Below are 16215 nucleotides of genomic sequence, written 5' to 3'. Positions count from 1 at the left end.
TTATATTGAGATTGTAGTGCATCACGGGAGTGAGTGTGGAGCGGTGGCTACTTTACAACACACTCAGGGGCTATGGGGAACATAAGTAGCCACCGTCCAGAAGGAAGGAGAGTGTCATCACCAATTCAGAGATGATTGGAGGATCTACAGCCGAGTGATACACAAATAAGATACATAATTGTTAATAGTTAAGGTACCTGAATGCATTTTTAAGATTTAACTCCTGAGTTTAGTGTCACTTTAAGTTGAACAACGTAAATCATTTAACCAAGTAAACAACTATTAAGCTTGGATGAGGAGACATATGAAATAAGTAATTTCATGAAATCTATAGCATTTGTTTTTATCAATGTAGAACCTTAATTTCAATTCCATCACATAATTTGTAATGTTGATTGTATTTGGTAGCTGATAACTTTGAAATGGAAAGATCAATTCTCATATAAGGAGCCAATTTGGATAAAACAAGGTTGTATGGCATTTATGTCTAATATTAGATATCTAGGGGTTGATTTACTAAAGGCAAATAGGCAGTTCACTTTGCAAGGGAATTTTTCCCCTTAGCTTAGGGAATGAGCTGAAGTGTGTTGACTTTCATCATCCCATCAAGTGCAAGTAAATACTGTTTTTTTTTTTTTTTACATTTCCTTGCCCCTGATTGGGTATGCTTTGCAAAATGAATTTTCACCACATTTACTAAGCTAAGGAAAAATTCCCTATTTCTTTCTAAAAAATCAACCCTCTGGTGTCTAGCACTTATTATAGAATCTAATTTTTAACAAATGTATACATGTAATTTTAGGAATACACAATGATGCCAGAACATTTACCTAAAAAACAGAACATAATGTCAAAATGTGGGGCTGTTGTACTCTATAGTTGGCTTTCATAAAACAGACAACTTACCTCCGATGTGTAAGAAAACTCCCACTAATGTGTCCAGAACCATCACATCCAGGAGTGGGACAAGACATTCCTTCAGTTTTTCCAGATTTCCATGAGAACTGTGAACCATTCAAGTAGCCATCTTTCTGCCTCTTGGCCGCCAGTGGACATCCAGATGCACTGCGATGTGATGCATACTTCCCCGTCACGTGACCTTGACCATCACAGCCAGGGACTGGGCATCTAGTAAATAGGAATACAGGAATTGAATTAATAATTTTCTTTCAAGCAAACTCCAATGCAGTTTTTAAAGAAATTAGGTTAGGTATATGCTATCTTTGTGTACCTATGTTTGGGTTAGACTTGAGTGTTATTGATTTTCCACTTAAAGGTAATATGTAGTATGTTAAAGCTTTTAGATATTGATGATCAGCTTAAAGGTAATTTCAAAAATAAGCATTTAATGCAGAGTGCTTCCACTAAACTTTGGTTGCAGAACAAACTGGGCTATCAAATAAGAAAGCTCAGCAATGCCTGATGACCTTTGACTTTCTCTCTTTAACAGAGAATTCATATAACTCCATATGAGCTGGAGGCATGGAAGGGGTTAGGGACAATGGTGTCTATGTTGTTTAACTGTATGTAGCAGTAGAAGGAGGTCCAATTATACTAGGTAGCTACAGCAAAGCGGTAAATGAATGAGCAACAATGTAAACACCTGCTTCATTTGCACCACTTGCTCACTATAAATAGTAAATATGAATTCTTTTAAATGCTGCATCTCAATCCTATACATAAAAAAACATAGGGGGGGAATTTATTCAAGCTGGAGCAGACAGTCTCTGGAGCAGTTGCCCATGGCAATCAATCAGCTTCCCTCTTCAGTTTGCTCAGGTAAGAGTTGAAAATTAGACAGAAAAGCTCCCCCCCCCCCCCCGAATGTATATATATATTACAATTCCTTTAATGTATATGTTTATGTCAATGTATGTTAGTATTTTATAAAGCAATTCTATATATATTTTTCAATTATATATGCATATGGAGGAAGACATATTTTCTCATTACATATTGAGGCTGTGTTTTCAGCTTACCAGGGCTGCACAGTGATTGTGTGTTATGTAGAGTATAAACAGTTAGACTTTTGAATAAACTAAATAAATTTCGGAGTGTTCGTTCGGCTTTCTAAGAGTTGAAGCAGTGAAACTGATGATCAATTGTGACCGCAATGGCGAAAAAAGTTTGAAAGAGCATGTCGCAAAATGTTTTTCGATTGAACAAAATGCTAACAGTGAATGTAGTTTTTGTTTGGAAAGCTCCATTCATTCCAAAATCAAATGTTAAATTAAAACAAAAATCAAATTAAATTTTAAATGACAATCACCAAGCCCCTAGAGATATTATGGAACGTCCCGACGGGATTTTTCATATGAACATTTGTGAGAAAATCTACCTGTGTATATGCTACTTAACTGTTCCGTTTTCTCAATACAAGTCTATTTTATACTGCTCAGACCAAAAGCATTGTTAGGCACAGCTGATTTTATCCCTGGAGTCATAAGGATAGGTATTGCTCTTGTGTCATATACATTATAGAGTTAAGTAAATTATATTTTCATACGAACGTTTGTACGAAAAATTCAGTTGGAACGTTTGATAATGCCATCAGAGGCTTAGCGACTGTCATACAAATTTTTTTTTGATTTTCATTTTTATTTAACATTCGATCTTTGAATAAAAGGAGTTTTCAGAATGAAAATCACATTCACTGTTAGAATTTTGTTTGCTCGAGAAAACTTGAGAAATTTTCCAACATGCTCCTTCAAAATTTTTTTTGCCACTGCGGCCGAAGTCATTCATCAATTTGACCACAGCAATGATTAGAAAGTTGAAATAACATTCCAAACTTAATTTTGTTTATTAGAAATTCGAAGCCGTGTATACCCTATTTTAGCCACTAGAAGGAGAATCTGAAACTATGGGGTCTATTCACTAAGCTGCCGTAGGCAGCCGAGTGAACGACCGACCTGAAGCGAAGTGAGCCGAACGCTGTTCGGCTATTCACTTCAGGCTGGTACGGGTACATTGGGTGGCTTCGCATGGCTTCGGGTCGGCCGAACATGCTTAGCATGTTCGGCCGACCCGAAGTGCAGAAGGAGTGCGACCCAGCCGATCCAACATCTGGATAAGCTAAGCCGAACCTCTGGCAGGCTACTCGCTGCTGTTCGGTCTATTCTTATAGATGCCGAACAGCAGTGAGTGAATAGCCGAATGTCGCTGAACGGCATTCGGCTCGGCTGTTCTGCTCGCTCCCTCTGTGGGACTGAGCAGAACAGAAAAATTGTGAAAAAAGTAAAATAGAAAACGATTGTGCGGAGCTAGCAGTTACAGCTAGCTCCGGCCAACTGTTTTCTTTTGGCCTGCGGTTCTGCTGCCGGCCAATAGAAAAGAAAAAAAACATTTTCGCCATAGGAATGCATTGCTAGATTCCTATTGGCTATTTCAAATTGCAATAGCCAATAGCAAACTAGCTAATGCACCCGCCCTCTGCTGCTGTCAATCACTAGTGGGGACCTGATGGAGAACTGCAGGTCCCCTCTGCTGATTGACAGCAGCAGTGGGTGGGTCCAATAGCTAGTTTAGCAAATAGCAAATTGAAATAGCAAATAGGAATCAATGCATTCCTATGGTGACGTTTTTTTTTATTATTCTGACGACAGCCAACGGCTCAATGTCTGAATAAAAAAAGAAAAAGCAGTGTTTCTCTCCTGGGCGGCCGGGAGTGGGAGACTCCCGGAGCACCCAGGAGAGTTGGGCTGTATGGAGATCAGTGTCCCTGGCTAGCTGGTAACCAGGGACGCTGATCTCTCTGCAAGTGGCCGTAGCCAGCCGTAAGATCATGGCCAATGACCACTCTGCCAGCTTCGGCTTTCACCTCGGCTCAGTCGAGCCGAAGCATATGCCTTCCGCTCGACTGAGCCACTCGGCCAAGTTCGGGAGCTGTACGGGCTATAGTGAATAGCCCTTATAGCAGCCCTTCGTTTCTACTGAGCCAAAAGGGGTCCTGGGGCCGAAGCTAGCCGAAGGATCAGCCGAAGCTACGGCTAGATCCTTCGGCTGCTTCGTGAATAGACCCATCTGTAAGAAAAATACCCTTATGAATATATGGAACATTTGAAATAATATTTACAAACAATATTGTCAAAATCACATCAAAATGACTTTCAGATGAACAAAATTACTGAACATATTTACTCATTGAAAATCTTTAAATCTGAAAGTGTAGTTTTCCCTGAGATCCTTCATGTAGCAATACCAAAGATCAAACTACCTCCAAGGCATTGATCTACTAAAGTAGTAGAAAGTTCACTTATCCTAGTAAAACTGGAATTACTTTATTTGTATTAATGATTACTGAACTGCATTTATTTGTATCTTTTATTTGCCTAGAGTTCTACTTTAAGAAAAAGATTACCACCAAAATTAAAAATCGGTACCCACTATACAGTAGGTAATTTTGAATGTTTGAAAAGGTTTTGCTGTAGTAAAATATTATCTGCAGGGTGTTTAGGTGATGTAAGATTTAGAAGACATAAAAGGCTGAGAAATGTTAGCTGACAATATTGGCAATTATTAAAGACAGCTGGGATCTCAGCTTGACTTCTGTTTTCTAGGGGCTAAAAAGCAATTTAATGCTGCAAGAAATGTCCCTAATTGATCTGAAATCATAGATAAAGTTACCTTTTATTTTAAGAGTGAAGTGGAGGTGAGAAATATAAAATAAAAGCAGCTATTAGATGTGCTATTAGGTTTTAGGTGACATAAGTACAGTACTGCTTAGAACAATTAAATGTAGAAAGCTCTTTATGTTGTATATGGAAGATTGTCTCAGTCAGTAGAACTATAGCTAGGGTTCAGAGCCTTCGCTTTCTTTTAGGAAAGCTGTATTCACAGAATTTGTGGGATTGATTTATTAAAGGTGTGAACATTGTAGTTTTTCCGTGAATGTTTACTTAGTTTACTTAGCTGTGTTCAATCTACTATATCAAATATATGCAGTGCAAAAACAAGGTTTATTTTTTGTTTAATCCTAATTGATATTTATCTTTGATAGCAGATTTATAATTGGAAACATTCTTGTGTCCATAATGCGTGGATTATAACAGACACTGCAATGGCATGCATAGATCTGAAACCTTATATAATGGTAAACCAAATAAGAGGGAGAAAGGGTAAAGTGACACTAAACTCAGGAGTTAAATCTTAAAAATGTATTTAGGTATCCTAACTATTAACAAAAATGTATCTTATTTGCTATTGTACCCGCCCTCTGCTGTCAATCAGTAGTGGGGACCTGATGGAGAACTGCAGCAGAGGGTGGGTGCAATGCTAGTTTGCTATTGGCTATTGCAAATTGCAATAGACAATAGGAATCTTGCAATGCATTCCTATGGCCCAAAATATTTTTTTCCTATTCTGACAAGGAGAGAAAAAGAAAAAGCAGTGTTTCTCTCCTTGGTGGCAGGGAGCGGGAGACTCCTGGAGCGCCCGGGAGAGTTTGCTGTCTGGAGATCAGTGTTCCTGGTTCCGCCCAGCTGTCAGAAGCAGGCTATCGGCCGGCCAATGGCCGGCCGCTCGGCCAGCTTCGGCTTTCAGCGCAACTCAGCCGAGCCGAGGCATATGCCTTCGGCTCGACTGAGCCGCTCGGCCAAGTTCGGGAGCTGTATGGGCTATAGTGGATAGCCCTGTACAGTAGCCCTTCGGTTCTACTGAACCGATGGGGTCCTGGGGCCGAAGCTAGCCGGAGGATCGGCCGAAGCTACGGCTAGATCCTTAGGCTGCTTTGTGAATAGACCCCATAGAAGGACTCTTATGCTGTAGGCCTGCCTGTCTAAACTGTCCATATGGTTCAGATCCAAGGTTTCACAGATATCCTTTACATTTCCAATGTAACATCTTCCAATGATCACTGTACACTCTTTTTTAAAGCATGACCTTGACTGACCTGATTGGCTCTTGGTCTTCTTTGTCTTCTTTGCTTTGTGCTATCTTAATTCCACTTTTCTTTGCTCTTGGGCAACCTGAAAGGCTGGGGTAGGTACAAATATTCACTAAAGAGTCATTAAAGGGAAATTCCACCTTTCAATTAATATTTTTTAAGAATAAATGCAGCAGCATTAAAAAATATTATTTCCTCTATATAATTTTTTACCTTATTTGTGTACTTTTACCTGTATTTCTGAATTCTCCACTCAGCTCTCTCCAGTCTGAAAAAAATGCTTGTTGTCAGGCAACAGGATATTGTCTGTACATTCTGAACTACTGTAAGTGCAGATATGCCCACCCAACACCTGTCTGTGGTCTTTTAGCCACATGGCCACAATTTTATCTGCTGTGTGTTCGCTACATTACTGCCTTTTTTTCAGCAAGTTATAAAAAAAAAACAGATATGTGTTTGCAGGATCGAGATGGATTTTCCTATTAGTTTGTTGTTACTCATTTAATTGTTTTACTTCATTAATTGACTTGTTTTCATTTGTGTTTTCCGATTGCCTTTTTCTTTGGCGGGAAATATGTATTAATTGCTGGACAGATATTGGTGTTTCTGTAAATAGAATTTAATTTAATTATATCTGATTCCTTCTTTGTGTAAGAACCAGGATCTAATATCTAAATTGCTGATTACATTGTTTCCATCAATTATTGTGTAAAATAATTCTGATCTTATTGATTTTCACACCCATAAAACTCCAAGTTATTTTTGGTTCAATGAGATATATTGTATCCGTGAGCAGTCTGATTCTTATTTTAAAGCATTTACTATTATTTGCAGCATAAAGACTAATTTCTGAATCAATATTCTGTGATTATGTTCAAATGTTCTTTTTGTTTCAGGGGACCAGTCAGTATGAAAGTAAACTGTGAAGTGGCCAGTACATGTGACCTTCCTCTTCCTCTTTCCTGCTCAATGCAAATATCACCAACTAGACATGTAACCCCGCAAAAAAAATTGTTTCATTTCATTTTGGATCAATTTGGATTTTTATTTTTTTGTTTTTCAGATTTCTGATGCGAAATTTGATTCAGTTCGTTATTTAGATTTTGTAGCCGTACGAGTTTTCGTTTTAGAATGAATCACATGACCGTGATTGTAATGCAACCCTCAACAGCCGAAAAAACTCCATATGATTGACCAGATAACAGTCATGTGTCTGATTTAGTTGAATTTTGAACTGAATTTGTATAGATCCAAATTTTTGTTAAAGGAACATTCTGATACATTAACATTCAGACTTGTTCAAATTTGAAAATTTGCATGCATTTGAATATTCGAATTTCCCAAAAATGTGTATATCTATTTGGAATGAATCAAAATGTACATGTCTATTACCAACCACATTTCCCTTTTTACCTTTACTACCACAGAGGCAATATGTACTGAAATCTTGCTCAAGTTGGACATGTTTTTACTGGACCTGGCATTTCCTGGGGCATGAAGGCACCAGGGATAGATTTACTGGTAGGCATAGCAGGCTTGTGCCTATAGGTGGCAATTGGAAAGAGGTGATTTTTGCCTATATTGTCACTGGCCACAAATTGTTTATTTTATCAATAAAATACAACCATCTCATAAACAATTATTTGCACATTGTCACAATATTCCCAAACAAGTAAGTACTTGTAAGACAAAAAATCTTCTGGAGCGGATCTTAACAGAGGGGTGTTGATCTGAACATCAAGGCTTGCATGGCTATAAGTTTAAATGATGGAAATCTTGTCTTAGAAGGCACAAAGAAGAAGTGCACTCTACTTGAATGGCCAGTGTTCCAGGAGCTATGCAATTTACAGGTCACCTTCATACCAATTGGATCTCTGTAATGAGACCAACATATCAAAAACTGCAACAAGGCAGAGTGGACCAATCAGAATCCTTGTTTTATTTGGGAATGATAGGCAAACTAATACTGGTTTCTATAGACACCATCACTGTACTGCTGCATTTTTCATAAAGTTAGTCCAATGCCTGAAACAATTTGGGGGTGATTTATGAAACTATAGGAAGAAAGAAATAGTACAAAAGTGCTGTTACTGTTATTTTATTCTTACATAAAAACTGAACTACAGGCACACAGCTAAGTAAAACAGATTAAGTACATACACTATATTACCAAATGTTTTGGGACACCCCTCCAAATAATTGGATTCAGGTGTTCCGTGAAATTTCCTTGCTACTAAATATTCCACAGTCAACTGTTAGTGGTATTAGAACAAAGTGGAAGCAACTGGGAACAACAGCAACTCAGCCAAAAAGTGGTAGGCCACGTAAAATGACAGAGCGGGGTCAGCGCATGCTGAAGTGCACAGTGTGCAGAAGTCGCCAACTGTCTGCAGAGTCAATAGCTACACACCTCCAAACTTCGTGTGGCCTTCAGATTGGCACAACAACAGTGCGTAGAGAGCTTCATGGAATGGATTTCCATGGCCGAGCAGCTGCATCCAGGCTTTACATCACCAAGTGGAATGCAAAGCGTCAGATGCAGTGGTGTAAAGCACGGTGCCACTGGACTCTAGAGAAGTGGGGACGTGTTCTCTGGAGTGACAAATCACGCTTCTCTGTCTGGCAATCCAATGGACATGTCTGGGTTTGGCGGTTGCCAGGAGAACTGCATTGTGCCAAGTGTAAAGTTTGGTGAGGGGGGATTATAGTCTGGGGTTGTTTTTCAGGGGTTGGGCTTGGCCCCTTAGTTCCAGTGAAGGGAACTCTTAAGGCATCAGCATACCAAGACATTTTGGACAATTTCATGCTCCCAACTTTGTGGGAACAGTTTTGGGATGGCCTCTTCCTGTTCCAACATGAGTGTGTATCAATGCACAAAGCAAGGTTCATAAAGACATGGATGAGCGAGTTTGGGGTGGAGGAACTTGACTGGCCTGCACAGAGTCCTGACCTCAACGCGATAGAACACCTTTGGAATGAATTAGAGTGGAAACTGCGAGCCCGGCCTTCTCGTCCAACATCAGTACCTGACCTCACAAATGCGCTTCTGGAAGAATGGTCAAACATTCCCATAGACACACTCCTTAACCTTGGGGACAGCCTTCCCAGAAGATTTGAAGCTGTTACAGCCGCAAAAGGTGGGCCAACTCAATATTGAACCCTACGGACTAAGACTGGGATGCCATTAAAGTTCATGTGTGTGTAAAGGCAGGCGTCCCAATACTTTTGGTAATATAGTGTATATGAGAGCTGTTTTACCTGCTAAAGAATATGTATTTCTGTTCTGCCCGGTTCTGAGATTTACACACCCAGTCACAAAGCACAGCCAGGTGGATGACACCACTTTCACTTTTACCATTATATACTGTAGAAGGTATACAGTGGTGTCCTATCTCTACCTCCAGCCTAATGATTGGACAGCTAAGAAGTATCCACAGGATAATGACATGATCCATATCTTCACCCTGCTCTCCTATCAACATGTTTCTTGGTAGTACAGTACATTTGCATAGAGCTCACCTGCCCCTCTCTCTCTAACTTTGAGTGCTGTTGTACAAGTATTGTGAGACGCTAATACCAAATCAAATTAGGGTATGTACACTCCTTGCATTGAAAAAAAATATTACCTAGCTGAAGCCCACTATATTAAATGTCCTCCCTTTGAGAGCTAGCTGTCCCATTGCCCTGCTTCTAGCTCTCCCACTAACAATTTGGTACCAATCAGAGAGGTTCCTGATCATGTGATCACTATGTCAGAAAAAGAGAGCACATGCAGGTTGAAGCAACTTCAACAACCTAATCCAATGCATCCTGAAGTTGGCAGTGTGTATGTATTTAATGGTGTAATTGTCAGATACAATTACAGTAATAAATATATTCATAACTTAATAAAATATATAAATTAGTCATAGTTATTGTTAACTTAACCAAAGCATCTTGACACAGCTAAACTTGTCCTGGACATCCAGAATGACATCTGGTCCTTAAAGAGTAATGTCTTACTTTTGTATCTGCCTAGAGTTCTGTTTTGAAGACAAAACCTAACTGGTTCCTTTAGGGAGCAGCTCCCCGTCTACTTCAGCTTTAGTTTTTATAAATTGGTCCCTTTATGTTTTTATTGTATCTACTTTTCTTCCGGGAGGTGGCTGGTTATTGGAGTGCAGAGTGAAAATTAAGGTTTTCTACAGAGATCACTGTTTACTGATCACTATCAAGAGGTCGCTGTTACACTATCTAATCATCTAGACATTTTTATATGTAGTATTCTCATAGAAAAGATATTGAAAAACCATTTTAGCCCATAATTCAACAACCCCTCCACACAGATCTGCTCCATGTCACACATCAATAAAATACTGCAGGCTGTATCTGGAGATTAGACCATAGAGACAGAAATACAATTCTAAGCTTATTTCTCCAATCATGGAAGCTGCACCTATAATCTGACAATGGTAAATTCTAACAAGCTGAGAACAATATGTATGTACAGACTTTTCATAAGGTTTAACATATCAGATTATATCCATGCTACAGTTTGGAGGGTTATTTGAGCACACAGTTCACCACAGGGGAAAATGGACTGATCGTCGTACCCAGAAACCATTAAATGCTCAATAAACTCCATTATCTTTGGTTCTATAAGGGAATGCCAATATACATATTCCTTTAGTTTCAAGGGGATGCTGTCATGTGTACACACCACATAAATGTTTGCATATTTCTTTTATCTTGAACGTATCTTCTCAACAATGCAAAAATGCTTTAATTAAACTAGACCTTTTTTGATTTCTTGGAGTAACGAAAGCCAATGTCTACCTACCTTCTATGTGAAGCATAGTTTCCTGTTATATGCCCAGAGCCATCACACCCAGGAGTTGGACACCTAAAATCAATGACACTGCATTTTAGCCATTTCAGTACAGAATGACTATACAATAATGGCAAGATGTTAATGTTGAAGAATGTATGTCAGCGTCAATGGGAAGGTTTGTAATTGATACAGGAAATGATCAGAACACAGGATATTTTTTTAAAGAAAGACCACATAATGAGGTGCAATATTTTCCTACAAGCTTGGCCCTTCCACTTTCTTTATTTTTCTTCTCTTTTACAGTGCACAGTATATATTACAGCTTACCAGTCCTTAGATGTAGTGGTTGCTTTTAAGGTTTTTTGTTCCTTTATTTTCCGCTGGCTTATCTGGTAAGCCAGCGGAAAATAAATAGCTGGGAAGGCTAACATTGGTTAACCTTGTCTGAGATTTTAGTTCAGTACACAGTAAGTCACAAGGATACCGGATTTGTATCAGAATCAACAGGTCCTGTATTCTCAGAAAATGTACTGAATCTGGAAAAAAACAACTAATGCAGCCACCGCATCTAAGGACTGGTAAGCTGCAATATATTCATTCAACATTTGTTTTTGGGTACAGTATAGATATATTTCGATCCTACTATATTCCCATCTTCCTCTATACCAAGAATAAGGCACACTCTTGCTATCAAGCCTCCTTAAAGCAACTGGCTAAACAGCAAAGTTACATGAATGTGGAATGCTCTGATCTCGGGAAAGCAGGTGATTCGGAGATTTTTGGGGGATCTCTCCAGAGATTTTGAGGGTCTTTAAAATGACAATCTTGAAAAAGGAAAGATGTCTTGCACGATCATGTCTGCTGTAGACTTGCTGTTATGTAATGCCACTGTTATGGATTTTAAAATGAAAAAATATATATTTCCACTGAAGAAGTGAGTGCAGACCATTTTATGTTGTGGCATTGTACAGACCCAGCTGGATCAAGGCACATCCATCACTGACTGTGATCGATGAAAACGAAGCGCTAATATATATATATATATATATATAATTTTTTATCTATTTAGCTTTAATTAATTTTATTCCGTTCACAAATCACTACCTCTCTCCAGAAGCGCAGATTAACCTGTTTACATCACTGACTGTGTATGCCCACTGACTACTTTATTATTGTTGCTTTATCAATGCAGTCAGTACTAGCACTGTTTTAAGTAGGGATGCACCGATACCAAGTACCGTACTCAGTACAAGTACAGATACTTTTCGAGCTCCAAGACTTAACTAGAGAAAAATTCAAAAGTTGGGAGGCAGCTGTCATTTGTAAGGAGCACACAAAGCTCCTGTGATTTAAACATCTCTGTTTTAATGTATGATTTTGTTTTTTATAAACAAAGGGATGCACTGGTACAATTTTTCCAAGTACAAGTACTGATACTTGCCCAAGTACTACAGATACAAGTACTGATACATTTTTGTTGATTGGCATTTGACGGTTTTTCTAAAACATTCTCAACTAATGAGTGGTGGAGCACCAGAGCCAGGTCCAAGCTGCGACTGCTGCAACCCTGGTAGTTCTCATAAAAATGCTAAGTATCGGCACTGGTATCTGAACTGGTATCGGTGCATCCCTAGTTTTAAGTATTTTCAAATATTAGTACTTTTTGGGTTACTTTTAAGAGCAGTTTTGCTATTTTTTTAAAGTCAAATCAGTTGTATTATTTTTTAATAAATAAGTAAAAATACAAAAGAACAAACAGTAAACCGATCAAGATGGAAGGGGACACAAATAGTCAACACCAATGGAGCTTAACAAGGAAGTTATGAACATATAATTGCAATCATTACATTGCAAGAGAGAAAGAAAAAAAAATGGCACATCTGATTAAATATATAAAGAGGACCATAGCACGTATAGTAAAGTGAAATTGTAAAATTTGTAACATGTAAGGAGAACTTCTAAACATGAGGGATGTGAGACAGTGTTGCCAATTCCATTCTTCATTGCTCAGGCAGGGTGCACTAGAAAAAAGTACAGATAATATGGATATTAATCAGACTTATCCATAGGGGGTGTACGGAAGGTCGACCAGTGAGACCGTAGTCAATTATATTAATTCCCAACTCCTCTTAACTAGTACATGAAGTGTTCATACTGACTGATTCAATCTAATTCAGCCATCCAGGCTGCCAATGTAGGTGAAGTATTGTCAGTTTTGCTCTTTTGGTTGCCTTTGAATCTGCATTGGACTTTTTTTTAATATTTACACCTGGCAGTCCCAGCTAGCACCTTGCAAGAGCTATGCCTCAAAGCAAGAAGGGCATTCCTTCAGAACTGACTCCTAAACTAATTCCGAGTACCAAGTTAGCTCTCTGCAACACCACACTTGACATTTGTAACTTCTGCTCTGAGAAGTATCAGAGGCACCCCAAAATCTAACACCACCATTTCTCTGGATCTAAAACAGCTAATCCTCTAAGTTGTTGCTCTTTTAATATTTTCATATCTTACACTGATAACAACCAACAAGCCAGAAACAGCTGTATGCAAGCAAGATAATTATGTCTATATTTCGGATCTATGGGCGCTATAAAGCAGTAGTTCTAGATGCAATGTTGAACGCAGGAGATGGTTAGCTGTGCATAAACACTATACTAAAATTAAATGAACCATTATCCTTTGATTTGTCATATTAATAAATGCATCCAAAATCTCTATAAATATATATCTTGTTCACAGCTTTCCATTAAAAAAATATATATATACAGTCATGGCCAAAAATATTGGCAGCACTGCATTTCTGTCAGATAATGCACCACTTTGCGCAGAAAATTACAATTACAAATGTGTAGGCATTCCCGTGTTTATTTCTTGTGTTTGTATTGGTATGGCAAAAAAGGGGAGAAAAAAAAGCCAAATCTGACACATTCCAGGCAAAACTTCAAAAGTGGACTGGACAAAATTATTGGTAACCTCAAATTATATTTGGTAGCAAGGCCTTTGGAAAAAATAACTGATAGTAATATACTTACTTCAAAATGTCAATATACAGTATCTCCATTGTGATGATACGCAATACTGATCTTTGCCACGTGATGGCAGCATTGGTCCACCAAAATGCTATTTGTTATATAATCCATAATTGCAGAAAACCAGCTGTCAATTTATCAGATACATAAATAAGCAGAAAATAATTGTGGCATGTCACTTTTGGGGGCTGGGGAGGTGTTATCACTAAACACCAGATCATATGTAACAACACCAGCTAAGTATTCCCTCCGAGATATTCATTTCACAAGTTTTCTTATGCAAATAATGTGAAGCGATAATTAGCTGAAATGACATAAGCATGGAGGACATGCGCGCTTAGGTTTGTTCCTAGTGTACATTTACATGTTTCTCCCGGATGAAAAGTGTTACATGTCTTGCAGGTGAATATGAACCCAATCTGCAGACACGTTTGTATTTCTCAATCTAGAAGGTGCTAATTGTTGGTGTGAATGGCTGGTCTAAGCATAACACCTATTTTGCAGGTTACATAATATGTTATCAGCAAAAAACAATGGAAATGCTTGTGACCAAGTTCCCCAGTAACATAATATCGGAGCTTTGTGACCATTCATCAACACCGGCTCCCATGTTTTAGAGTTGTAAAAGATTTGCAACATTCCCATGTCTTATTAATATAAAGATTTGCGCTGTGGTTTGTGATAGAAATCAAATTAAAACATGAGCTGCTGTGCCTAGTGTATCCAAACACTTATGAATATAAATATAAAGTGCACTGCGCTGTTCAATAAATATAATGTGACTAAAGTGATGTTGTCTTAATACGATCCTCAATATACAAACAATGTGAAAATATGCAAGACGAAAATAGAAATAATATCTAGCATCAATTCTCTGCCAAATAATGTTAGTACTGCATAATAAGCAGGTAAATGAATGTCCATCTTATCAAAGTGATAAAACATGACATTCCTTTTTCCGCGATAGAGAACACTCCAGCACCGATTAAACAGATGTAAACGTGTCCATCTTATCCAAAATAATATTGGTAAACAGTGATTTTCCTCCTTCCGTGATAAACACTTCAACACTAACTAGCCTTGACCTAGGACAGCAAGGCTGCAAGTGGCAGCATACATTTCACCAACACAGCATACTTCTGGCTGCCAGCTTTTGTTGATGGAGCATTAATTGTGTAATTATAGGTCACTTACTCTGGGTCCCTATACCTAGAACCAAACTGCTAGTGGGGTAGAGTGACAGGTTCCTCTACTCTAGTTGCTAGTTCCTGATGTATGATACAGAGTGGTCATACAGTCTGTTTTGGTCTCTCTATTCTAAGCCTTGGCTTGCCTTGTTTATACTGTGTATGACTCAGTGATGGATTGTAAATCTGGGGGACCCAAAATCCAGAAGGGGCCCATGGCCATGGTAAAATAAAACCTCTGCACTTCAGTGTTCTTCATAGTAAGTACACTGGCAGCGTACAGTATATTTGGCTTTGGAAAGTGTTTTTTTTCTAAATTTGCCCTTAGCTAGGCTTACAGCAGTACCCCAATCTGATTATTTTAGTTTTGAAAAAAAGGCTTTAGTAGCGACACATGTTTTATACTCAAACATACTAACAGGCCCGCTTTGAATGGCAGATAGGCTTTTTGCAGAAGTTCGCTGTGACTGTAGCTGTTTTCACCAATGCAAAGCTTTCCTGCCCCTTGACAATTTATATGCAGCTATTATAAGGAGACCACACCTGATACAGCAATGTAAAACTGGCCAGCAGCAGGACAATATATGTAGCCAGGCTAGGCCAAAATTTACTAGAGACAAAGAGCACAGGCTGGGGTTTTACTACAAGACAATTAAGATACTGCAGAGGATATAACAGTGTAAAACTGGCCAGCAGGAAGACAGTTTTGATTAGAGATAATAGGCCTAACTGGTGAATACCTACATTTTATTTTATCTATATTAACAACCAAGTGCGGTGAATGAGAGTGATATATTGTGAGGTGGTTTAGGTACACTGTTCCTGCTTACTGTGAACAAAAAGCAGCTCCAAGAACAGATGGTCAGTGACACGTGCATGTTCTGTGTTGAGCACCCTAAATAAAATTTAAAAAAAACCATACAACCCACCAAGAGAAGCATTGCAGAAAAATGTTTGCTATGGACAAGACAACAGCTAAAATTGACCAGTGACCTCAATTTATCTATCAAATAAAATGAAAGACAAAAAAGGTTAATAGGTTGACGCCCATATCTCTATTCTCTATTCTATTCTCTATTTCTCACTATGCTGTTTGTCAGCTTTCCCTACAAATGCTTTTAAATTACTGACACTATGCCTGCTTTGTCTCTTTTTATAGAGGGGGGCTTAACCAAAGGCCCCTTCTTGGCCCTTCTACCTGACCATAGTTGAACGGCCCTGTGGTGCATGATTTTTTAAAATTCCACTGGGTGAAACTGGGCTTTAGAGTTTATTGTGGTAGGAAAAAGCAGCACAAGACATAGG

At 38.6% G+C, this 16215-nt stretch overlaps 1 protein-coding gene across 1 annotated transcript in view; it reads right to left on the bottom strand.

Moving 5' to 3' along the window:
• MYT1L (myelin transcription factor 1 like) overlaps window positions 1-16215 on the bottom strand; it is a 184281-nt gene that overhangs the window by 23394 nt on the left and 144672 nt on the right. Inside the window, exons 16-18 of the mRNA XM_018559231.1 lie at window positions 10704-10766; window positions 5891-5974; window positions 907-1128 (exon numbers count right to left, since the gene is read on the bottom strand). Of these exons, the coding sequence (XP_018414733.1) occupies window positions 907-1128; window positions 5891-5974; window positions 10704-10766 (369 nt within the window). The remainder of the gene's footprint in view (window positions 1-906; window positions 1129-5890; window positions 5975-10703; window positions 10767-16215) is intronic.

Source organism: Nanorana parkeri, unplaced genomic scaffold (genome assembly GCF_000935625.1).
Source record: "Nanorana parkeri isolate BGI_ZX_2015 unplaced genomic scaffold, ASM93562v1 scaffold383, whole genome shotgun sequence".
NCBI lineage: Eukaryota > Metazoa > Chordata > Amphibia > Anura > Dicroglossidae > Nanorana > Nanorana parkeri.
This window is presented reverse-complemented; position numbering and strand designations above follow the sequence as displayed.